The 26777-nt window shown below is 45.1% G+C and overlaps 1 protein-coding gene and 1 pseudogene across 1 annotated transcript; one reads left to right on the plus strand and one right to left on the minus strand.

The window, feature by feature from the left end:
- On the plus strand, positions 786–17151 carry LOC109224267. The gene is made up of 4 exons (XM_019388855.1): positions 786–860; positions 1005–1268; positions 12498–12589; positions 16791–17151. Exons 1-4 carry the CDS (start codon positions 786–788, stop codon positions 17149–17151), a joined length of 792 nt encoding a protein of 263 aa, XP_019244400.1.
- LOC109224595 lies at positions 21849–24073 on the minus strand (annotated as a pseudogene).

Consider the following 26777-nt stretch of genomic DNA (forward strand, 5'->3'; position numbering starts at 1 on the left):
CCGAACGAAGAAGAAATAAAGTGTCATGGGAAGCCGCACCCCGCTCCTCGACAGGACGAACGAGACCGCTCCCGGTTTCGAGTAGTTGGGCAGCACAGGCCTTCACCCAAAACCTAAACGAAGCATACCAGGCGACTCCAGGGCATTTCAAGCAAAGCCTGGTCAGATATCCGGCCAAGGGTTGGTTGGATACCCGCAACCGACACCAGTCCCGAATCGGAGCCGTAGATGACCGTCCAGGAACCTCCTCTCGTTCGGCCTATCTAGGCAGATTCCCGGCAAAGAAGCTAACACCGAGCGAGTGGAGGCATCGCCCGCACTGCAGGAACGGAAGAGACGACTCGAGGTGCAATGCGCCTCGCAACAACGAGGAAGTAGCCCAAGGACAACACCCTCGAGGAACCTCCAATGGTACCAGATTCAACAAAACATAGCTGGTAAGGAAACCTCGCCCGATGGAATACAACTTCGACATTGGAGTACCAAGCATAGTGGTCACCATAAGCGAAGCCAGGAACTCCAGGCAGCTCAGACCTATTCGACCGGAACCCCTCCACCTCGAGGCGCTCGGGGTCACAGGCCCAAAAGAGCAACAACCATGCCATTCAACAAAGGTCGCAACGAAGTGGCATCGAGCGGGCAGACCCAGATCAGCTCCACGGAAGGAAGGAGATCGGGAAAAATGGAGTCGGCGAGCCACGACTGTAAAAAAATGGCGGCACCCCACAAAGATCCGTAGAGTGTAGAATGCAAGTGCCCGTCTCCGGAAAGGGACGGTCCCGAAAATGCTCCCAAAGGACACCCTCGCGCCCGAGGGAAGGGACGCCGAGATTCCACCTCGGCATCGCTTTAAGATATTGGTAATCCCCTCTTTGATTCGACTTATTTCAAATAAAGCATGTGTTTATGAGTACAGGTGTCTCGGCCAACTATACCAACGATGTCAGGCCAAAGCCGATAGGACAATTCGGACCGACATCGCTCTCGCACCGAATCTCTGATAGGTTCCTGATGGCAATCGCCGCAACAACCAGATCGCTCCCTCTGCGCAATCCGCCCGAGCTCAGACTGATACGTTGAGCATGCAGGGCATGGGCGCTTTATACAGACAACAGTGGATATGTCCCCGGAGGCGACTCCGACCCTGCTCCGCCAAAGGGGTGAAACCCCACGACATACGCAGGGCTAAAATATTTAGCTACAAGCGACGAGAGGAGATCCCTCACCATATGACCCATCGCCAGCATTGCCCTCAAAGGGGTCGAAGGGTAAGCATAACCACATCTTCGGTCAGGCCTAGTCGAACGTGGCAGAAGGCTGCGGCAGGACTCGCTCCCCGAAACGCCGCCTATGCACTTCGCGGAAAGGAAGAACTACTCCGCCCTTTTTCATCGTTTCTTTTCTTTTCTTTTTGTTAACCTATATGCAGGCAGTCAACTGAGGCATTCGGTAGCCCTGAACCCCACTCGGGAGTCTGAGGCCCCCACGGGGCCCGCCGTGCATTATTTCCTCAACCGGGTTTCTAACATGGAGAAGGTTCCGCCAACAAGATTATTAGCAGGGCTGCATACCCCCAAGAAGGGGATCCGACGAGATCGCAATACTCTCTTCTAAGTTCCAATACGGAATCATATAACACATCGGATAATCGGAGAAGTCACACTCATATGGGCCGAACTCACAACAACGGGACGACATGTATTTACGGCATATATTTTCGCCAAGCAATAAAGAATATTTTTTAGGCATTCCATGCTTCGGAAAAGATTATTTCGGCGTATTCACAGCAAAACCCCCTCCGCTAGATGTATCTTGAGATACTCGGAGACTTAAAAAATTCGGTGCCCGGATGACCCCAGGGTCGAGACGCCGGGCTCATCAAGCCCTTATGACTCCGAGCTCACGAGAAGCGGTCTTCATGCTTAAGCAACTCGATGACTCGGAGACTGCCACCAATCTCCATGTAATGGAAAATCCAAAATTGTAAGACCCTAGCGGATAGCCTCGGTATAACCAGTTCTCCACAAACTGTAAGACCTCAACAGGCCTGGAAAACTGTAAGACCTCAACAGGCATGAAAAATCCTGCAGTTTAGGCTATACGTCGCATTTGTAAGAATCCCTAAAGGGCATACCCTCGGTGTAGACGCCTAAAACTGCAGCTCGGGATCAAATATGGCCACGGCCAAATGCACATGACTACGATCAAAATGGCTAATACAGCCCAAATAACGCGACTCGGGGATGCCCGACTGTCACTAAAAAATCCTCTGAATTTACTTCGGAAAGAACCGGTTAAAAAATAGGCTTCCCTCAACAGGCAAAAAATGAGTCCCGACCACGTCGGCTCCTAAATCGCAAGAGCATCGATCTACTCGACCCATGAGCTATGAACTTTACGAGGTGCTCAAAACATCGCCGACTACGACTTGAAATCAAGGTTCTTTCAGAACCGACGACGGGTCAGGCGAAAATATACAAAAAGACCTTAATGAGCGGAAACAAAGCCTACAAAAAGCCCCCCGGCAAAACCAGCGTAAGAGCCATTGTTGCCAGCTAAGCAAGCCTTCGGGCCTCATATTAAAAGGTGTCTACGACCCTACAGCGTAAAAGGTCTCTACGACCGTGCAGCGTAAGAGCCACTGTCGCCAGCTTAAAAATTGACAACTTGAGGAGTAAAGCTAGCTCGAATCGTAACCCAATTCGGAGACCGGATCCAAAATAGTTAACTATGCAAGCTTACGGACCACGTACTAAAAGGTCTCAACGACCAAACGACAGAAAAGCCACCATCGCTGGCCGGAAACTCAACGAGATTTAAGGGTCAATTACAGCTCGAATCGCAACGCAACATGGAGACTGGACCCTAAAATTATAATATGCCCGAGAGCACGACATTGACGCCACTACTACCGACCAGAATCTCCAGAAAGATTGAGGGTCAATTACAGCTCGAATCGCAACGCGACTCGGAGACTGGACTCGTGATCGCGGCCGTCTCAACATTACACAATGGTAGGAAGCGTGGGTAGAAATAACTAATACCCGAATAGTGGATCAGGGTCGAAATTCCACAGGGAGCTAGTAAAGGAGTTATAATATCGGTCTAGCCTAGAGTTGCGGTTGTGCTTCTAATATCACTTCTAACATTTTTAGTTTTGATTTTTATATCTTCTACTTTAAGACTAATAGATGAAGCTAAATTACGCTATGGAGACATTGCTAAGTTGTAATTAATATAGAGAAAGGGACTAGGGTCGTGGCGTTACCTAGGTGGTTAACCAACGAGTAGATGATACTAAGGATAAGATGATATACTTGGGGCTTATGCTATAACCGTTGCACAATTGTACCCACTCTCACACCTCTCGATGGAGAGAGTGTTTTTGCCCAATTGACTCTCTCGAGAACAATTGGGTAGGTCAATTAGACCAAGCAACTAGGGTTCAAGTAGGGTGATTACTCTCTCGAGATTTAACCCGTTAATTGGGACTACCATTCCTCATGGATCCATCCCAATTCCTTGTTGGGTCCATTTTGGGGTCATGGACTCTTTTTCTCAAGAAGAGTTAAACCCACAAAGCTAAAATCAGTGTTTGCAACCACCAATTCTAAATTAAAACCTAAAATTAACCCAAATAGCAAACACCCAATATCATCCTAACCTTAGATGGCAACACCCATCAATTACCCACACTAGGGTTGAGCCACAACCCTAGCTAATGGGTTTAGCTAGACATAATTAGAGAAGAAACAGTAGAAATAGAAGAAGAAATAACCATATTAATTAATAGCTAATGCTAAACTACAATATTCTATGATGAAATAAAACTAAAATGCCCAATATTGGCTAAAACATATGTCTCACGAGCGCAGCAGCTATCTGATATACAAAACTTAACCTAAAAATGGTAAAATCTCCTATTTATACCGGGCTGGAAAACTGGACAAAAATACCCCTGCGGGGTTAGCGGGGACCGCGCGGAAATGTAGCGCGGCCGCGCTTGAAGATGGGCGCGGACTGCGTATAAATGGAGCGCGGCCGCGTTGCAGTACTTTGGCAAAAATACCATCTCTCTGAATCTAATCCAGGCGGACCGCACTGATTTGTAGCGCGGCCGCGTGGGACTTTTCCTTGAATTTGCAAGCCTCTGAACTTCACAAGCGCGGACCGCGTAAAAAGGAGCGCGGACCGCGCAGGATGCCCTTGAATGAACCAGACTTTGAATCTCCTAACGCGGCTGCGTGGAAAAAGAGTGCGGTCCGCGCTAGGTCTTCTTGTTCCCCACTTCACTTGGTCTTTGACACTTGGCAGGTTTCACTCCGTTTTGATCCGATCTTTGACATTTGTCATCTTGTCGCTCAAACCTACAATCAAGCGCAACTTGTAAGCATTTTGGGACAGTTTTGTGGCAATTCATAACAAAAGCAATAGCAAGTAGGGGTATAATCATATTAAAATCCTAACTTATCAACTCCCCCAAACTTAAACCTTTGCTTGTCCTCAAGCAAACAAAATAAGACCCGCCCTTAAAAAGGCAATCCAAGAGTTTCCAGCCATCCTAAAGTAACCTCAACAAGCATCAATTGGGACTAACAATTGCCCTCAATACGAATGCATCATTAACACATTTTAAGCTTTTGAAAACTATGGATCAAGTGTGCCACAAGAGCATCAAGGGTTGACACATTTCATCAAAGAGCTTTTCTCAAATACCTTGGTCATTGTGGAACCCAAACTCAAACATCCTCAACTCTCCCTGAGCGAACCTCACCTTTTAGAGTATTGACACACAAACCGAGGTTGATGGGATTTCCACTCAATTTTCTCAAAAAGAAGGTCACAAGTCCGGCTCTAGGTACCATATGCTTGCGCTTTATGTAAGTATCCACTAATGTAGGCTCCCTTCAACTCAAGATCATATAGGGCTTTTGTGGAGTCATTGTGTAGGCTTTGGGTACGGGTAGGACATGTTTTTGTTCAAGTGGGTTCAATCTTCCCTTAAGCACTTCTTTTGTCTCATTTTGGTACACTTTCTTGACTCATTAGAATATTCACTTTCCATTCAAGGGGTTAGAGAGACACACTGTCACTCTTTCTTATGCAATTCAACACATTTCTCCTTTTCCTACTTTTTCCACACCCTTTTTCACTTTTGTTTTCTTTGAATCCCCTTTTTGACCTTATTCAATTTGGTCTTTCTTTTTGTCTTGTCTTTTCTTCCTTTTTCATTGCCTTCCTTTTCTTTTGCTTTTGTACCTTTTACCACATTGTTTCCTTCTTGTCGCTCCCCCCAAACTTTGACTTCGCCATTGCTCAAGGGAAGTGTGGGTTCCAAGAGAGGGTAAAAACGGGTATAGGCTTGTAACATGTGTTCACGAAAGAAAAAGGTTTAAGTCTCAAAAGGGTTAACTAGGGAATCATTTCATTGGTAGGCTATGGAAGTGTTCAACTTAGCATTTGGATCAAGGAGAGCCTATAATCACTTCTCAAGTCAAATTTCACCTAGGATTTTGCCTCAACAAACATTCGGGGCAAGTTCTAGACCATCGGCTTGGGACTTGGACTCACAATTCTAATTCTCACCACACACCCTCAAGGATTGCTAAAGATATCGAGTCGAGGGCCCACAACGACCTTAGTCATGATTCAAGTGCACAATGGTCCAAAAAGACCACATGATGATTGTTTGGTCAACACAAGAGTCTCAAGGCCATGACTTTCACCATACCCTAAACACAACATTATGTCTTTGATCATGGGATCAAAGGCAAATGTGTTAGGCCCAAGTGAAGCTTTGCCTGAGGTAACCTTAACTACGAAATATCAAAAACAAAAGAAAAAAAAATCAAAAACGGACTCAAACCCTTAAGAAGGTTATCACGCTATCTATCATTGGGAAGAGCCACCCGGTTCGCACAACACTCTACCCTTGGAAAGAACCGTGGCATTAAGAAAACCAAGGGCTTATTGACAACGCCAAAACCAAAACAAAAGGCTACGAGCCTAACTACCAAGCTAAAAATGGAAAATTTTAACGAAAATAGAAAAAACGAATGAATATGTACAATGGGGAGTAGAATATACAACGGGGATGAATATATACATAAAGTAGAGAAGTAGCCAAAATTAGCAGTTATATACAGGCCAACTATCAAATCTAAAAACATAAACTAAAAGTCAAATATATACAATCATCTAAATGTATCAAAAATCAAAACAGTAGGGCGCACCCCCACGAATAAGAGCTGGCATTGTCCCCAATGCCAACTACCAAAGTAAGCATAAAAACAGAGAAAGGATATAGAGTGGCTCCTCAAGCCTGATCCGTCTGCGTGGGCTGATCAGTGGTCCCCTAGTCCTCTGTACTGGCGGGAAGCTTAGACTGGTTCCCGACCTGCTGCTGCTCTGCTGCTGGGACAGGGGTCGGGTCATGGACCGGCTGAACATCTTGTGGAGCAGTGGAGGTACCCTCCTGAACCTGTGCGACCTCTATCACAACACCCTCAGTGCTAGGAAGCTTCCTCTTCTTCCTTGGGTGCCTAGGCTCCTCCTCCTGCTGTGGCTGTGCTGCTGCTGGATCTAGAGCTGGATCCCTCAATAGCAAGTCTAATGGCATCTGGTCTGCCAAAAGCTTGTCCACATCTGCTCGCAGCTTCTTTACCGACTCCCGAGACGCCCTTGACTTTCTCATTTTCTTATGTTCCTTGGCAAGCTCCTTCAAAGCCTTGCCATGCGAGGCTACCACCGTAGTCAAGGTGGCATGGGTCTCCACAATCTTCTCCTGGTTGGCCAGGAGCTTCTTCAATGTATCCTCAATGGAAGGAGGAATCTGAGCAGTGGCTGGTGTTGAATGTGCCTCAACTCTAGTAGCCAAGGTGGGCAACTTCGAGGTCGCTGCTGACATCCGGTTGTTCAGACTGGCTAAAGACTGACTGAGCTGGTGGGCAGTGAACCGATAGTCTTTGATGAAGGGACTGCCGGGTTAGCTGAAGTAGAAGGACCAGCAACAAAACACGGGCCCGGGGGCAAAGGATCACTGGTGGAAGTGGCAGGGATGGAGGATGGTCCAGCAGAAGGCTCTCCCGCAACTGGCTCCTCAGACTGGCCAGTTGGGGTAGAAGTGGGTGGCTGGTACTTTTTGGATTTTGGTTTGTCAGAACCCAACTGGCTATACCATGAATAGGGGGCCACCGGTTTTGTCTTGACATCAAAGCGCTTTTTCTTCACCTCCAAATCCCTAAAGTACATGGACAGAGTGTTCGGGAAGGGGTAGTTTTTGTTGGTCTCCTGTCCGACCGCAGAGATCACCCTCGAGATGATGTTGCCCACATTGAGAGGAAGCCCGGCCATGATAGATGCCACAAGAACAGCCCGTGCAAGAGGAACTTAGTGATCATGTGTGGAGGGATCAAGTCTAGTACAAACAAATGTCAACCAACCCTTGGCTTCAAAATTGAATGTGTTCGGTAGAATCTTCTCCCCCGCCTTCTACCATTTTGGAACAGTGCCCGGGGCTGCAAAGTACTCGGCCAACCAAGGACGCACCTCCTCACCCATTGCTAACTTCGCTAAGTATTCTGTTTCATCCTCCACTTTGAACCCCAAATATTCATTCAAGGACTTCCCATCAAAAACCACCATCTTATCCCGCACCTTCGTCGCCTTTGTGTCCTTAACCACATGAGAAACATTGCAATAGAACTCTTTTACCATATGCTCATTGGCATCAATACATCTCTCCTTGAAGAAGCCCCAGCCATCTCTAGTACGGAATTGCTCTTGCACCTTTGGGTTGAAAGGTAGAAGATCACTGTCAATGAATTGTCTCTCCGGGATCAATTTCCTCATGGGCCACCACTCTCTAAATTTGTGGAACGCTATCTCACTCACAAATCTGTCTGCCCAGGCTTCAGGTATTCTGGTTCGATCAACTCCCCCGACTTGAGGCTCACCCCCCTCACCATATCCTGCACTCTCCCCAGATAATGAAGCTGTGGGGGAGGTGGAGTATTGTTCTTCACTTCTTGCTACGAACTCATCAGACGAATCCGAAACTACGTTGACCAGTCTCTTGGAGGTGGGTGAAGGTGGAGGAGTATCATGTAATTGGAGTGGGGCGGTGATGTGAGTGGGGGCTGATTCTGAGGTGATGCTCCGGGAAGGTGCATACTCACTCCCCGTAGAGTGGGAGGCAGCCCTATCAGCAGCCCGTATCAGCTTACGGGTCTTTTTAATGTTTGCCCGGGCCTGGGGAGTGAGTTTAGCAATTCTCTTTCCCTTTCCCCCTCGGGAGGAACCACCTCTCCCGGGTTGTTGTTGTTCTTTACCTCCTCGTTTCTTAACCATGATCTACAAAAAATGCACGTTTAACATTGTTAGTTTAAGCACATGCAGTGAATTAGATGAATCAGATAGGAGGGGAACACAATTGATTTCAGAATAGAGAAATAGTGTATCAGAACAGGGGGTGCGGACCACGCAAAAGAGTCACGCGGTCACGCTGGGGTAGCGTGGACCGCGTAAAACTGGAGCGCGGCCGCACTTGGCAATTATCCCAAATCAACCCCTCTGAATCTCCCCAACACGGTCCTCACTGATTTGTAGCACGATCGCGTTGGGCCAGCGCGGACCGCGCGAAAATGTGACGCGGACCACACAGACAAGAAGCAGCACACACAGAAAACGTGGCGCGGACCGCGTAGAAAGGACGCGCGGCCGCGCTGGGCCTAGGGTTTTAACTGAGTTAGGGTTTATTCACTTGAGTCCCTTTTTGATCAATTTATGGGTCCTAATTGTCCCTCCTAAATTAACCATCTTTGAATTCATGCCCAATGTTCAAAACTAACACTAGAAACTAACCTAATAATTAACCCCAAGAAAAATGAGAAGAAAATAAGAAGTTATACTACTGGGAAGCAACCAAAATAATTAAAAATTAAAACTATGAATGAAATTAGCAAGGAATGTTACCAGGGATTATGAAGATTCAACTACTTGAAGCAAAAGTCTCAGTGAATAGTAAAAATTTACGCTCAGGAAGTCACAGTGCGTAAAGGGTAAAATGAGGCCTAGGGTCTCTATTCATAGAAAACCTGTGGGACCCATCACTTACCTACCAGCGCGGCCGCGCAGAAATGAACGCGGACCGCGCTGGATTTCTATCCTTCATATTGAACTGAGTGCCCACGCGGACCGCAGTGTTTTGTGACGCGGCCGCGTGGGAAACTTCAGATAGCATGAACATTTGGGCCTTCCCAGCGCGGACAGCACAAAAGTGCTCCGCAGCCGCACTGGCAACTTCAGAGACTCAACTCCTCATTGCACCAGCCTACACGGACCGCACTGTTTTGTAGCGCGGCCACGTTGGCAAACTTCAGAGACCTGGCATCTTTTACTTTTGTTCTGCACTGGTTCCACATTATCCTGTAACATCTCACAAACCATTAGCTCAAAAATCCTAGTCTACAAAGAAAATCAAAGAAAATAGAAAAAGACATGGGTTGCCTCCCAAGAAGCGCCTGATTTAACGTCACGGCACGACGCATGTTACCATCTCATCATTTCAAATGAAGGAGGGCCACCGCGTGGCTGTCATCAATCTTCCCCAAGTAATGCTTCACGCGATACCCATTAACCCGGAATACCTAACCATTTTTGTTTTTGAGATCAAGAGCACCAAAAGGAGTCACAAATACCACTTCAAATGGGCCACTCCACTTAGACTTGAGTTTGCCCGGAAATAACCTCAACCGGGAGTTGAAAAGAAGAACCATATCACCAACCTTGAATTCCTTTCCCCGAGCATATTTGTCGTGAAGGTACTTCATCTTGTCCTTTTTACAAGGACGAGCTGGAGTAGGCATGAAATCTAAACTCATCAAGCTCATTCAATTGCTCCACACGGAGATTGGCTGCAACATCCCATTCCAAGTTCAACTTCCTCAATACCCACATAGCCTTGTGCTCAAGTTCCACCGAAAGATAGCAAGCCTTACCAAACACCAACCGATACGGAGACATACCAATTGGAGTCTTGTAAGCCGTCCGATAAGCCCAAAGAGCATCATCCAATTTCTTCGACCAATCGGTCCTATTAGCATTCACCGTTTTGGACAAAATACTCTTTATTTCCCGATTTGAGACTTCCACTTGACCGCTAGCTTGTGGATGATAGGGGGTGGTCACTTTGTGGTTAACTCCATACTTAGCAAGCAATGAGTCGAAAGCCTTGTTGCAAAAATGGGACCCCCCATCACTAATAATGGCCCGAGGAGTACCAAAACTCGTGAAGATACTCTTTTTCAAGAACGCTACAACACTTCGGGCTTCATTGTTGGGTAAAGACACTGCTTCGACCCATTTTGAGACATAATCGACCGCCACAAGAATATAAGTGTTACCACAAGAGCTCACGAACGAACCCATGAAATCGATGCCCCAAACATAAAAAATATCCACCTCAAGAATCGTATTGAGGGGCATCTCTTCTTTGAAATACCGCCGGCTCTTTGACATGCGTCACATCTCTTCACCAAGTCACTAGCATCCTTGAACAATGTCGGCCAATAGAATCCGCAACTCAAAACTTTTGAGGTCGTCCTCACCCCGCCCCCCCCCCTCCCCCGGTGATGGCCACCATAGGGAGAAGAGTGACAAGCCTCCAATATGCTCATTTGTTCACTTTCCGATACACATCTTCTTATCACTCCATCCGTGCAAATTTTAAACAAATACGGATCATCCCAATAGAAATCCAAGCTATCCCGCTTGAGTTTCTTCCTTTGGTTGGAAGAGAGCTCACACGGGACATTACCAGTCACAATGAAGTTGGCGATGTCCGCGAACCATGGCATATCACACATAGAAACAGAAAGAAGTCGCTCGTCGGGGAACCTATCATTAATCTCAATACCATCACATGGTCTCCCCTCTTCCTCTAACTGGGACAAATGGTCCGCAACTTGATTCTCGCTTCCCTTTCTATCCATAATCTCTAAATCAACTTCCTGAAGGAGTAGCACCCACCTCATCAATCTTGCTTTCGAATCCTTCTTAGTCATCAAATACCGGAGGGCTGCATGGTCCTTGTGTATGATCACATTTGCTCCCATAAGATAAGGTCGAAATTTCTCCATCGCGAACACAATAGCCAATAGCTCTTTTTCCGTCACTGTGTAGTTTCTTTGGGCCTCATTCATCGTCTTGCTAGAATAGTACACAGGATGGAACATCTTTTTGATCCGTTGACCTAACACCGCACCCACCGTTACATCACTCGCATAGCACATAAGTTCAAAAGGCAAATCCCAATTAGGTGCGGTGATGATAGGAGTTGTGGTCATCTTGTGTTTCAATAGCTCAAAAGACTCCATGCACTTCTCATCAAAGATAAACTTGACATCCTTCTCCAACAATTAACAAAGCGGGTTCACAATTTTTGAAAAATCTTTAATGAATCGCCGGTAGAACCCGGCATGACCAAGAAAGCTCCTCACCCCTTTGACAGAGGTAGGGGAGGGAGCNGCAGATCCAGGTTCTTTGACTCAGCCCTACTATCCTTGAGGCGAGGCGATTCTTCAGAGACTTCGAGGTATATCTGCCGCGTCCGCAGACCGAGGAGTCCCTCTCTATTCTCTCTTGTAGTTATAGCCCTTCTGTATTTTTTTTGACTTAGACATTCTGGATTTAGAGCACTATGTAGTATCTATAGCTTGTGATTTCATGAGATTCCGGGTTTTGGGAGTTGTTTTTGTTGAGAGTTTATATTGTATATGCCGAGCGGCATTTTAAACCTTCATTATGTTTTATTCCGCAGTTTTTGGCTAGTTTTTATCATTTGTTTTCTTTTCCACAATTTGTTAGGCTTACCTAGTCGTAGAGACTAGGTTCCATCACGAGAGTTCACGGAGGGCGAACTAGGGTCGTGACAAGTTGGTATCAGAGCTCTAGGTTCATAGTAGTCATGAATCACAAGCCGGTTTATTAGAGTCTCGCGGATCGGTACAGAGATGTCTGTACTTTTCTACGAGAGGCTATGTAGCTGTTAGGAAAAAATCCACTTCAATTTATTTTCTTCTCGTGCGAGATTTTTGATATTATAATTCTAAACTTCTATCTTCTATTCTCTCACAGACGGTGAGGACACGTGCTACCAGAGAGATCAGGCACCCGCGCCCCCTACTGGAGCCGTCAGAGGTCGGGGCCGGGGCCGGGGCCGGGGTAGAGTCTGAGGACGCGCACGTGGTGTAGCCAGAGCACCCGTGCGAGCTGCCACCGAGGAGCCACCAGCAGCTCCCGCCGGAGCCCAGGCACCTGATACGCCTACTACTACTACTACTCCAGCACTCCAGCAGACTCTTGCATAGTTCATGAGTATGTACACCACTCTAGCTCAGGCAGGGTTGCTTTCCCTTGCTGCAGCCACATCCTAGGCCGGGGGAGGAGCATAGACTCCTGCCGCCCGCACTCTTGAGCTGCGAGTTCATGTTGATCAGGTCCCAGAGATTATTCCTGTACAGCCTGCAACCCCAGATCAGCCCGAGGACAGGGCAGCGGCTTCCAAGGATGAGCATCGGAGGCTTGAGAGGTTCAAGAAGTACAAGCCTCCTGTATTCAGTGGTCTAGCATCAGATGATGCTCTGGGATTTCTAGAGGAGTGCTACCGTATCCTCCGTACCATGGTTATATCAGGATCCCTTCACTACCTTCCAGCTTCGAGGAGCCACCTATGAGTGGTGGCGTGCTTATGAGTTAGACATTCCAGATGAGGCAGCTTCCCTGACTTGGACTCAGTTTTCAGATATGTTCTCGAGAGAGTTTGTCCCTCAGAGCCTCAGGGACGCATGGCGCAAAGAGTTTGAGCATTTGTGCTAGGGTACTATGACTGTCTCGGAGTAGCTGTCTGTTTCACTATCTTGGCTTGTTTACCGTAAAAATGGTAACAATGATTAAATTTGTAAATGGGATTCTAAAAATACGTGATATATTTTTATGCTAATTGTTAGAGCAGATGGTGCTAAGAATATGAAGTTTAACGATAAAATACAAGCTAAAACGGGGCAATAATCAAATCGAAGGGCTTGCTGCCCTGGCTTCGGACTAGTCGATGGAGGACCTCGAGGCCAATATCAGGGCTCGATCTCGAGCTATCGGGGGATAGTGGGAATGGGGTAACAGTTAGAATATGATCGAGAAAGGCTCTTTATGGCCAATATCAAGCAATAAATGCAGAGCAAGTATGAAATTAATGGTGCTAAGAGTAGCCTCGAGCTAGTACGAACAAGCCAATTAGAGAAGAAAGAGAGAGAGATATTATTGATATTGTGTAGAATAGTTGGAGCTCCATCCTTTAGGGTGTTAACGACTCCCCTTTTTATAAGAGGGGGGAGCCCTAACTTAGTACAAGATACGTTGCGTGATAAAGGATATGGGATGGGACACCCAACTAGCGTTATGACGTATGTGTGGGCCGACGTTGAGCTGCTCAAATAGACTTAATCAACCCCGGATGTATTCTCCGAGGGCTTTCTGCGTTCGTCGGGGTTTCGGTCGACGTTATCCTTGGCTGGGTGTCGACAGATCTTGAGGGAAGTGACCGGCTCGAGGTCCCGGGCCTCTGGGTGATCCTTTGAAGCATTTTGTCGATGAGAAATCGGCCCTCCGATTTTACTGTGTACAGATAGTCTCCGCGTTTCTTAGAGGGAAGCGATAAGAAATGTTTTTGACACCCCACTTCCCGGGCTCCCGAAATGACATCGTGCTGATGGCGCAACCCCTTTTTACAAGTGCCGAGGCGTTTCGCCTTTTTGCTTCTCCAGGATTATCCAAAATATCGTGACTCTTCGTTCTTCGGGGTCGTGTTATTGCTATCGATTCAGCTTCTATGAACGTATTAATTGCGCCTGCTGTTACGCTTTTCGAGGATGATGATGGCGTCGTCGGTTACTCTGCCCTCCCCCTATAAATGGGGCTTCTTGTGATCAACTTTTCATTCAAACTTCCTTTGATACTCATCCTTTCATCCTTTCCTGCCATTTTTGGTCTTTGCTGTCTCGTTATGTTTGAGGCCCATGGCCTTAAGATCTTTCGTCATGTCTGTCATGACCCAACTCTCGATCCCTTTTTGGTTGGACGAAGTTGCGCCGCTATGATGCTATTATTGTTGTTGTTGTTGCTATTGTTACTGTCTCCAATTGCTCGAGGCGATGAAGTAGAGGTCCGATTTCCTCCGACCTGGGGAGATACTCGGATTATACACCGCTGCTCAAGAAGGGGCTCGGATTATGTTGTTGTAAGTTCGGCAATAGCTTGGCCATGGTCATTCAACTCTTTGTGCAAATGGATGACCGAGGGGTCACCTTGGGGTACATTCGCTCGGCTTTGCCATGCCGAAGAGGTGTCGGCCATTTCATCAAGTACATCATGCCTCTTGGTATGAAAGTTTCATAAAGTTCCCACCGGCCAATTGGTTCAAAATGCACTGATTCGTGGTGTTGATGCCCCTATAGAAAGTCTGCTGGATCATCGCCTCAGTCATGTCGTTGTTAGGGCACTCCTTCACCATTGTTCTATATCGCTCCTAGATCTCGTGCAATGGTTCCGTTGGCATTTGCTTGGAAGCTAGAATCTCGTCCCGAAGAGCTTCCATATGACTTGGAGAAATGAACTTGGCAATAAATTTGTCCGCCAATTCATCCCATGTGGTGATAGAATGATTTGGTAACCTTTCTAACCAGTCCAACGCTTTACCCCGAAGAGAAAACGGGAAAAGCCTCAATCGCAACGCATCCTCTGACACGTTTATTTGTTTGCTGCTCCAGCAAGTATCTACGAACCCCTTCAAGTGCTTGTATGCATTTTGGTCGGAGGCGCCCGTAAAATATCCCCTTTGCTCAAGCAAGGTCAACATGACATTTGTGATTTGAAAGTTCCCCGCCCGGATTCGGGGAGGAACAATGGCACTCGCGTACCCTTGATTTGGAAGAACTCTTGGGACTGCTCTTGGCAGTGCTGGAGGAGGGTCTGGAATAGGATTGTTTTCATTTGCGTTGGCCGGACGGCCCCTACGTGGAACTTGAGGTGGTATAACCTCCTCGGGTTCAAGATCATCTACCTCCTCCCCCGCATTCACGTTGCCAAGAGGGTCGTTTGCATTGAGAGCCATAGTACCTGATTGATCGACAAAAACAAAATTAGTAAACAAGAAGGAAAGAGAAGAAAAACACAAAACTAGCTACACAGATAGTCAACACCGTAAGCTCCCCGACAACGGCGCCAAAAAGTTGATCGCGGCCGTCTCAACACTACACAATGGTAGAAAGAGTGGGTAGCAATAACTAATACCCGAATAGTGGATCGGGGTCGAAATTCCACAGGGAGCTAGTAAAGGAGTTATAATATCGGTCTAGCCTAGAGTTGCGGTTGTGCTTCTAATATCACTTCTAACATTTTTGGTTTTGATTTTTATATCTTCTGCTTTAAGACTAATAGATGAAGCTAAATTATGCTATGGAGATATTGCTAAGTTGTAATTAATATAGAGAAAGGGACTAGGGTCGTGGCGTTGCCTAGGTGGTTAACCAACGAGTAGATGATACTAAGGATAAGATGATATACTTGGGGCTTATGCTATAACCGTTGCACAATTGTACCCACTCTCACACCTCTTGGTAGAGAGAGTGATTTTGCCCAATTGACTCTCTCGAGACCAATTGGGTAGGCCAATTAGACCAAGCAACTAGGGTTCAAGTAGGGTGATTATTCTCTCGAGATTTAACACGTTAATTGGGACTACCATTCCTCATAGGTCCATCCCAATTCCTTGTTGGGTCAATTTTGAGATCATGGACTCTCTTTCTCAAGAAGAGTTAAACCCACAAAGGTAAAATCAGTGTTTGCAACCACCAATTCTAATTTAAAACCTAAAATTAACCCAAATAGCAAACACCCAATATCATCCTAACCTTAGATGGCAACACCCATCAATTACCCACACTAGGGTTGAGCCACAACCCTAGCTAATAGGTTTAGCTAGACATAATTAGAGAAGAAACATTAGAAATAGAAGAAGAAATAACCATATTAATTAATAGCTAATGTTAAACTACAATATTCTATGATGAAATAAAGCTAAAATGCCCAAAATAGGCTAAAACATATGTCTCACGAGCGCAGCAGCTATCTGATATACAAAACTTAACCTAAAATTGGTAAAATGTCCTACTTATACCGGGCTGGAAAACTGGACAAAAATACCCCTGCGGGTTAGCGCGGACCGCGCAGAAATGTAGCGCGCCCGTGCTTGAAGACGGGCGCGGACCGCGTATAAATGGAGCACGGCCGCGTGGCAGTACTTTGGAAAAAACACCATCTCTCTGAATCTCATCCACGCGGACCGCACTGATTTGTAGCGCGGCCGCGTGGGACTTTTCCTTGAATTTGCAAGCCTTTGAACTTCACAAGCGCGGACCGTGTAAAAAGGAGCGCGGACCGCGCAGGATGCCCTTGAATTAACAAGCCTCTGAATCTCCTGGCGCGGCCGCGTGGCAAAACAGTGCGGTCCGCGCTAGGTCTTCTTGTTCCCCACTTCACTTGGTCTTCGACACTTGGCAGGTTTCACTCCGTTTTGAGCCGATCTTTGACATTTGTCATCTTGTCGCTCAAACGTGCAATCAGGCGCAACTTGTAAGCATTTTGGGACTGTTTTGCAGCAATTCATAACAAAAGCAATAGCAAGTAGGGGTATAATCATGTTAAAATCCTAACATATCAACCCGAAAAATTGCCAGACGCCCAAGGGCAGGAAATAAAAACCACTATCGCCGGCCCGAACGGGCTCAAGGGTATATTAAGCTCGAGTCGGATCCCGACTCGGAGACTGAACCCGAGGACAATTCAACCGCAATACGCGTAAAGGCACGGCCCAAACGATACTATCATCAGCCAAGACAAATCTCCAGGACACGCGCCCGCAAAATCGTTTCGATCCAGGAGCACAAAGGGCCATCGCCCTCAGCCCATGCAGTCGGGAAGGAGCCGGAAAGCCAATTGAAGCTCAAGTCGCAACACGACTCGGGGACTAGATCCAAAAATAGTCTACGCGATCGAAAGCGACGACAGATAAAAGGTACAAAAAGAATAAAGCTTTAAAGTTCTTCTTATATTACATACGAAAAAACATTCTCCACCTATAGACACGCCCTGCACGCACCAAAAACAAAGCTACAAAACGGTGGAATCTATATTCTGCGCTAAAGGGCTGCAGCTCGTCAAGTTCACCCTCCACAACGTCTAGGAGAAGTGACCGAGCATCACACTCATCCGCCCTTGCTCGAGCCAATTCCTCCGAGAGAATGAAGCCCCTCGCACTAACCTCCTCGAATACCTCTCTCCGGGATCGGCAGCGAACATATTCCTCGATCCTCTTCTCACGATTGAGGGCTCGCCTCAACTCGGATTGGGCATCGGCAGCATCCTTTATGGAAATCGCCATCTCACGATCAGCCCTGGTTCGGCTTAATGCCGCTTCCACCCGGGCATCGATTATCTCGGCCCTGACCTTCGAGAGATCAGACTCAAGTCTCTCGATCATATCCGCCTGAACATTGGCGTTGTCACAGGTCAAGTTGAGTTGGACCTCGAAGGCAGGGACCTTAGCCGAGGCGCTCATCTCCTCTAGAGCTTGATCCTGCACTTGAGCTCTTAGCTCCTCGCAAGAGGCCCTGACGCGGTTTACGTCGCCTTTATGGTACTCCAAGGCCTCCGCCTTTTTTGCAACTGATACGGCAAGAGGGCATTAGCCTTAAGTTTAGAAAGAAGCGGAACAAGCACTACAAGAAATTACATGCTCCATCAAATAGCTTTCATAGTTTTAACTCCGGTACGCCTCATATCGCCAATGCTGCAGCTCAACTTCCTTCTTCTTGCAAAGAAGCCTAAGGGATTCACCCTCATCCAGAATTCTCTGGAACTTGGCCCTTTGGCGGAGCAGCTCGAACTTAAGCCTATTGCAAGCCTGCGCAGGAAAGATTCAATGAGAGGAGGAAGATGCGGGATACAAGGAAACTCTGCACAAACTCACCACAAAGTGAAGACGACGGATTTCCTCCAAATCAGAACGCGCTCCTGTTGATCTTGCTCCTACGGCCCCAGAAGAGCCGGCCCCGGGCATGACGAGCTTGCTCAAAGGAACCGTTGGCCGGGAATCAGGCGCTCCGAGAACAGCAGACTCAGGCGATGCCCCGCCCTCAAGAGTACGAGCCCGACCAGCACCGCCAAAGGCTCCTTCGCATTGCGGGCTTCAGTCCCTCTTATTACTGCCATCCCTCGGCCAGGAGGCCGGCGTCTCCATCTCCTCTCTGGAAAAGCGTTGTCTCGCCCCAAGGAACCACCCGGTATCTGCAAATGGCAATCTAGCACAGACGAGATGGGAAAATGTTACCGCGGGTATACGTCAGCAGGGGAAAAGCTACATACGCACGTACCTTGATGTTCCGCTCCCCACCTGACGCGAGACATATCTCGCCACCTGCGTTCGTCGCAAGACGAATGAGTCACCAACCTCCGAACCCATCCAGGCAGATCATGGACATCACCCGGCGTCCACGAAGTTGCTGCAACAAGGGAGATAACATTGTTATTTAGTTGATTTTCGCTATGAGCAAAATCTGAAAGAGAGACAAAGCGCCTCACTCACGTGCATGATTCCACCCTTCGGGAAATGGCGGAAACTCCACAGGAATAATATCGGTCGTCCAGACTCGGACAAACCAACTGGCCCATTCTCGGTCTTCGCCTCCCTTGTCGTCAACAACGAAGGGTGTGGGCGAACGATCCCTCAGGGTTAGCAGGCCTCGGTGATGAAAAGGCCGATATAACCTAATGAGATAGTCAAGCGTGAACTCAAGCCCGGCTTTCTCCGCGAAAAATCTCATCATCAGCACCGTTCGCCAAAACGACGGATGAATCTACGCCAGGGTAACTCGATACTTCAAACAAAAGTAAAGCACAACCCTATCAGGGGGGGGCCAAATGCAAAAGGGTATAGGTACACACTCAAGAACCCATCAGCAGAGTCTGCGATGCCTTTATCTGGGGAAAGCGCCTGCAGCGTTACCCCCTCGCTCCACCCGCAGTATCGCCTTGCCATATTCAGGTGTTCCTCTCTTATCAAGGACACCATCTGCAGAGCGAAATCCTTCGGTTCTCGAGCGCCAGGAACAGCACTCTCCGCTCTTCGCCATGACAGTTCCGAAGTGGTCGCCATAACTATGGTAAAACTGACAAAATAAAGCAAGGGTGAGCACAAACATGTTTTCGCACATTAAGAGATAAGGAGCCCTATACCGAAACAGAAGTACAGCTACCCAAAAAAAAATGAAGTCTCGCAAAAAGCCGAAGCCGCCCCGCTTATATACAAAAAGCAACGGCGAGTTGCCTACTCGAGGTAAGCTCCAGGAAGCCAACGGCCTCGATACAAACCGACTGGTTGATACCCGATCCAGGAAACATCCTCCAACAAGGGTCAAGACTCGAGGGGCCACGTATATTATCTCCATGCTCGAGGCAGCATTTTGCAACGGGAGCCCCCAGCTCCAAGAAATAGAGCCTCGATGAGCTCCAAAGCACCGGTGCTAGACGCAAGGCAAGCTCCTGGTCTCGTGATCCCCTCTCCAGAGGAGTAAACCCCGGAAGCCCAAATCACCAAAGCTCCACGAGGGCCCAAAGAGGCTCCCAAACATAGGCAAACTCCTCGGCGGAAGCCAACCTTATAATTTCTAAAAGTATATCTACATCAAGCTCAATAGGGCCCCCCGGGCACCCGAAGATGACCTTCATCCGGGATAACATTTCCGAAGGCCCCGGAATTCGACGCGCGATCTCCAAACAAATTAGCAGGCCTCGACAGCTCGAACTTATCTAATAGGTCCACCATCAATTCGAAATACGACAATAAGGTCGGGGGAGAGCCATGTCGATCAGCTGGAGATCGGGACAAGCTCTCAAGGCAGACTCCGACGGCCAAAAAACAAAGGGAGGCCCCGGTAGAAGGCCACAATGCAGTCCGGAGGAACTCCTCTGAACAGCCTTGAGATCGAAAGCTTCAATCATAACGTTCAAAGGTAAAAGGAGATGGTGAGAAGGAAGAATCAAGCATGCCAACAGAAGTATTGAGATGGGAAAAACAATGCCAAAACGCCCTCATTTATAGGGGAAAAACGACACAGTCATCGAGGCTCTGGAAGATTGACCGGCAAATGCAATTACTGCTTCCTTGAAAAAACGTATCGACGGCAGTACTTTTTGCCTTAAGGAGCGGAAATGACAGAACACCAAGCATGAATCCATGGGATACGCCATCTATCACAAAGGTTGCGCCCCGATTCGCATCATCGATATGAAGTCGCTGAAAGGAGCTTGATGAGTCAAGAATCAGAATCATTTCCCATCACTTCGATATTGGAAACGCGGAGACTATATGTACGCGGCAAAATCAGAAGACTTGCTTTTTTGCTGTCAAGACATTTCGGAAGCTTGCCATGAGACCCCGAGGGCGGGAGGTCGCGATCGAGTTCTCAGCCTCAGGGCTCGTCGAAGCGAGATTTAGAGGAATCGGGGACCGAGGTCAGGATAGAAGGGGAAGCCCCCTAGGCACTCGGCTGTATCTGACAGGCCCGACCTATCTAGAGCCTACTGTGAGGCCTTGTATCAAGTCGTCCCATCTTTGTACTCTTGCAATTAATACACATGTACTTGTATCCGAGTTCCCCTCCTATATAAAGGGGACTCACCCTACCTTGCAAAGGGATGATGTTGCTCCACTTCTCCACAAATGCAATAATATATCTCTCTCTCTCTCTTTCTTCTAAATTGTCTATCTTCATCGACCTCGAGGTCGCCTTAGCACTTTATCATTTTCTCATTTGTTCTTCGTTGCTTTGCTCAATATTGATAATATAGAGCCTTGCTTAGCTATATTTTTGCCTGTTATCCCCTTCCCGACTGCCCTCGATAGCCCGAGATAGGCTCGAACCTCGGCCCCGAGGTGTCTATCGGCTGATCTTACGCCCGGGCAACAGCCCCCTACTGGTTCGGTTACTGCCTTGCTTAACTCGTTTTTTGTCACTTTACCTCACGCTTTAGCACTAACCGCCCTAATAAACTAGCTGGGGAATAGATCACGTATTTTTAGAATCCCATTTACAAATTTAATTGTTGTTACTATTTTTACGGTAAACAAGTACTAACATGTCGCGAAACGAGTTAATACGTGCAAGTACAAGTCCTACACCAACTATAAATATACATTGACACTCTTATTCTTACAGGAACAATGTAACACAACCTTCCTGGTATTTCACACTTCCTATTATATAATTATCGTACCCAATTAATTGAGAAGAATTAACCAAAAGCCATTCGTCCAACCACAAAATATGATGATTCCATCATGTTATCTCTTCTTCTTGGTTGCTAAAACCAGGCATTTTATTTATTGATGCGGGAATAAAGGATTACAAAGAGGGGGCTGAACGTAGAGTTACAGTCCCTTGCGAGTTCAAAAGTAAGTGCGGTAATAAAAAGGGTGGAAGGTTATCAAAAACTACAACATCCTGGTGTTGTGTAGGAGCCATTCGTTTTCCAAAACATGCCAAAGCATCCGCAATGCCATTACCCTCCCTATAGGAGTGTTGGACCTGTGGCATCCCTCTATTATCTCTTTTTTATAATAGAGGGATGTAAGTAAGTATTTTTAATTCACACGGATCGCATGCCACGACATTACAAAACATAAAAACAACAGAAAATCTTATTTGACAGCTTGTATCGAAAGCTATAATGATATATCTCTATATGAAGAAGGACACAAATATTATAAATAAGTAAACACCAAAGGAAGAAAGTACAATGGTGGGGCCGACAAGGAAATTCAAATGCAAGATTCTTCTTTTAAGAAAAGTTTGACGCCGTGAAATCACTCTCAGCAAGGTTGATAAGGAGTAGCGATCAAGTGTAGGTCATTCTTTCTAGCACAAGCTACTCCAGCTGCCTCAGTCAAGTCCAGTTCACTTGGATTGATTCTAGTTGGGAGTTTCCAGTCAAAGTGATATAACAATTGAGCCAGTGGAAAATAAACATTTGCTAAACCAAATGATATTCCAGGGCAAATCCTTCTCCCACTACCAAACGGAAGATATTCATAATTGTTACCAATATAATCCATAGAATTGTGCTCAAAACTCTCAGGTTTAAAGCTTTCTGCGTCATCCCAATATTTTGGATCTCTTCCAATAGCCCAAACATTAACCACGACTTTTGTTTTCAAAGGAATAATGTAGTCATTTAAGTCGGTTTCTTCTCTACATTTTCTTGGGAGCAAAAGAGGTAATGGAGGGTGGAGTCTGAAAGTTTCTTTAATGACCAACTTTAGGTATTTCAACTCCTCGACATCAATTTCATCAAAAGTTTCTTTCCCTCCTAAGATTTCTCTTACCTCTGCTTGAGCTTTGGCAAATACACTTGGATTCTTCATCAATTCGACCATAGCCCAATCAATTGTTGTTGATGATGTTTCTGTTCCCAAGAAAACATGTCCTTCATTTTGAGCAAAGTTAAAAAATTCATTTATCTTACACATGCTATTTGTTTTGTACAAACTTTTTGACTAATTTCTACTGAAATATTCAAATAACATATTTGAATATTTTTGTGGTGGTTGTTGAAATTATATTCTGTTGTACTTTTCAACCGTGTAAATTCGGTGATGAAAGAAAGATTAGTAGTCTAAAGAGACTCTTTAAGTACCAAAAATAATTATGCAATTTTAGAACAGAAGTGTAATGTAAAGATAAATCATAACACCTCATCCCATTTCTCTCTATATATGGCGGGGGTTTGATTGTCATAACACCTCATCCCATTTCTCTCTATATATGGTGGGGGTTTGATCGTATAAAAGGTCTAAAAAAGAAAAGAATATTTTTGAAACTTGCAGTATTAAATATGCCATGACAAACCTGTGGCTATAAAAGCGTATCATTAAAATAAAAAAATTACTAATGTTTAATTATTTTTAGCATAAAAGTACGTTATTCATTATAGAACGTACATATTAAAATTAAGTTCCACAAAAAAATAGAATAGAAGGAGTACTAATAATGAAGATATAAATATGCAGTATATAGTACTTACAAAAATAATAGCTTTGATGTTGTCGTTAGTGATTGGAAATTGAAGGCCTCCTTCCTTCATAAGTCTTAGCAGTACATCAAGTATACCTTCACCTCCTGATTCACCATCGCTCTTTGAATTCTTCTTGTGCTCATTGATGATATTTTCAAGAATGGCATCTAATTCATTGTGTGTATTCATAACTTTGGCCTTCATTCCAGTGAGCAAATGAAGAAACTTCAGTGAAGGGAATATATCAGCCACATCAAACCCTTCCATTAAGTTTGACACTTTTTTGACTAGTCGTACAAATTCGTCTTGCTCCTTGTATTCTTGTCCAAATGCTGATCTACATGTCATAGAGCTTGTGAATAGAGAAAACCTTTTTGTTACATTAACCGGCTTACCAGGAGATGATCGAAAAAATTCAATCATACGATGAACTTCATCTTGTCTAATTGAGTTGAATGACTTGACGTTTTTGGCACTGAGCAATTCCAGGAGACAAACTTTACGCATTTGTCTCCAGTAATTGCCATAGGGAGAAAAGGCAATGTCCGTCCCATTATAAAAAACAATCTTGGCAGCTACAAGTAAAGGCCTAGACGCAAAAGCAAGGTGATGAGTTTTTCGCACTTCTTTTGCCATCTCAGGAGAAGTAACAACAACTAGAGAAACTTCGCCTAGTTGAAGGTGCATAATTGGTCCATATTTTTTGGCTAAATTTGTTAGGACATGGTGTGGAAGTCCACCTAGTAAATGAAGCATGCTTCCAAGAATAGGTAATTTCCATGGACCAGGAGGCAATCTTTTGGTTTGGCTATTGGAATTCTTCCATTTCCTCAATAGAAAGAGGAAAGAAACAAAAAAGAAATAGGGAAAAGAAGTTGAAGAACTGCATTTGGGAGGGTTATTGATAGGTTCTGCAAATTAATGTTGTTGCATAGGTGGGTTCCTTTGAACGGGACAACATGTAGTGAGAGAACGTCTGGCCTCTCTCTAGAAAATATTAGAGAAGAACTTTTAGTTCCTTCTCAGCTAACCTACAGAAACAAACATCCACTCAAAAGCCAAATGCTGGAAGAACAAAACATAGGAACACATCAAAATGCTACAACCACACCCTCTCTTAACGGCAAAGACGCAGCAATGGAACATATTGCAGAGAACAAAACAACTGCACAAAGCTCACGACAGCCCTTGAACTCACTAGTAATGGACAGCCCAAAACACTGTAATGAAAAACAAGACAAAAAAAATACTTTCTCATCCAAGCTACAAGAAAACCTAGACGTTACTCAAACCAAAAACCAAATAACAGTACAAAAATCTATCCTTGGCTTTGATACTTCGGATGAAACTGAAAACATCTTTGATTCGGACAACTTCATACCCATAACTTCGGAGGATATGGAACGAATATACAAAAATTGGGAAAATGCTCTAATAATAAAAATATTCGGCAGACGAGTAACTTACCAATTCCTACAATGAAAAATACATGCTATATGGAGACCTACGGAGCACCTATCACTGATTAACCTTGGATACGATTATTACCTCATAAAATTCACTGGACAGGAAAAGTACGACAAAGCATTACGCAAGGGGCCTTGGTTAATTGGAAATCAATTCCTCACTGTAAGGAAATGGGAGCCCAGGTTCATAGCCTCAACAGCATCACTGACCTTCTCAGCTGTCTGGGCTAGATTACCAGAGCTACCAACGGAGTTCTACGACTACGAGATTCTTCACAAAATAGGAACCAAACTAGGGAAACTTCTTAGGATTGACGCGTGCACCACTTCAACCACTAGAGACAAATATACAAGGTTATGCCTTCTAACACCCATCGAGAAACCCCTTAAAACACACATCATAATAAGGAATCACTACCAAAAAATAGCCTACGAGGGTTTCAATCTTTTGTGCGAGCTATGTGGACGACTAGGACACAATACAACCAATTGCCCTCATACTGCATCTACCTCAAAGTCAAAACCTACCACTAACAATAACATGAACATGGAGGTTGATACCCTTACCAAAGAAATAGACCATTGGAAAATAGTGACACATAAAAAAAAAGCAACAAAAAGAACATTCCCTACTGCTAACCAAGACAATGAGTCTGCTTCGCACGTTACTGGGCAACAGGAATGCTAGTTCCAAAAATGAAGGTGTACCANTACAAAATATACAAATTATCAATTCATCTTTATGTTCACAATGTGGCCTAGTTCCTAAAACCATACAACATATTTTCTTTGAATGTCACAATGTCTATAGCACTTTGGGCGGCTCTTAAGCTAAATATAAATCGTTTGGTTCGTCCAGTAATTGCAAATACTATGTCTTGGTGGCACACTTTCATAAGTCAACAACCTTTGCCATCCTACAACTGCATTCCCTTATCCATCCTTTTACCATTCGCTCTATGGCAGCTATGGACTATAAGAAATAAGAATTTCTTTGAGCACACTCATCTTAAAACAAGTGTTCAACTAGTTTATAACCAGGCTGCGGAATTCTACTATCTCACAAACCCTAAAAAAAGTATTCCATCACGACTGCCTCTTTACATTAAATGGCATCCACCTGATGGGCAGGTCTTTAAGTTAAATATAGACGGATCCACATCTCTTAGTCAAGTTAATTGTGGTATTGGTGGATGTTTTAGAAACCAGCTTTGCAATTGGGTTTTAGGTTTTACAGGACGTGCACCACATGGCTCCAGCCTACACACAGAGCTACTAGCTCTCCTAATGGGGCTCAAATTAGTTGTTCAACATCATCTTTTACCACTGATTATTGAGACAGATGCAATTGCAATACTGGATTTGCTTATTACCCCTACTATCAAATATACTAATATCATAAATGATTGTAGGTTCTTACTCCGTCAGCTGGATGAGCCAAAGGTACAAAGCATCTATCGAGAGCAAAACAGTGTGGCAGATGGTTTGGCTAAGCATGGAGCAGTTAATGTGGATGCTCGTCGTATACTTTTCTCAAGACCTCCCCCTTTTGTGTCAACTTACTACCAGCAAGATCAGGCAGGAATGCTACGTAGAAGACTACCTAAATCAAATCCTATGTTAATTAGTAGTAGTACTAGTAGTACTGTTTTTAGTAGTAATCGTGATGTAGTAGCTAATGTTCCTAGTTCTAGTTGTACTAATCTGATGCAATACATGCATCCATCAAACTCTTATGTACCTATTTAACTATCTATAATATGTTTATCTTTTCAACCAAAAAAAAAATTCATTGGAAACAATTACTGTAGTTTTAAAATATGTAGAATTCTAAATCAGTTAAAGTTTTGATTATTAATTTTTTTAATTCGAATTATGTCGAAAAATCTAATAACCTAAAGTTTAAATCAGTAAAGATTTTACCTTAAATAAATTCTTTCCTTATCTAGACTATGCAACATAACTATAACACATTATATGTTAATCTTAATATTCCGAACTTGAAAATCCACTTAAATTATATTTGTTGAATTTTTATATAATATTCGCTCAATAAATATTTCAACTTGCAGATCATAAAGAAAAATGTATTCTCAATGAGTAGATTTTACTCAATAATGGCAGAAT

The sequence above is a fragment of the Nicotiana attenuata genome, chromosome 3 (genome assembly GCF_001879085.1).
Source record: "Nicotiana attenuata strain UT chromosome 3, NIATTr2, whole genome shotgun sequence".
Lineage (NCBI taxonomy): Eukaryota > Viridiplantae > Streptophyta > Magnoliopsida > Solanales > Solanaceae > Nicotiana > Nicotiana attenuata.

Coding starts and splice junctions, on each gene's coding strand:
- LOC109224267 (XM_019388855.1), top strand. CDS start 786: ATGCTCCCAAAGGACACCCTCGCGCCCGAGGGAAGGGACGCCGAGATT. Junction 861..1,004: donor GGCATCGCTTTAAGATATTG/GTAATCCCCTCT, acceptor AATCTCTGATAG/GTTCCTGATGGCAATCGCCG. Junction 1,269..12,497: donor GCCCTCAAAGGGGTCGAAGG/GTAAGCATAACC, acceptor CATGTTGATCAG/GTCCCAGAGATTATTCCTGT.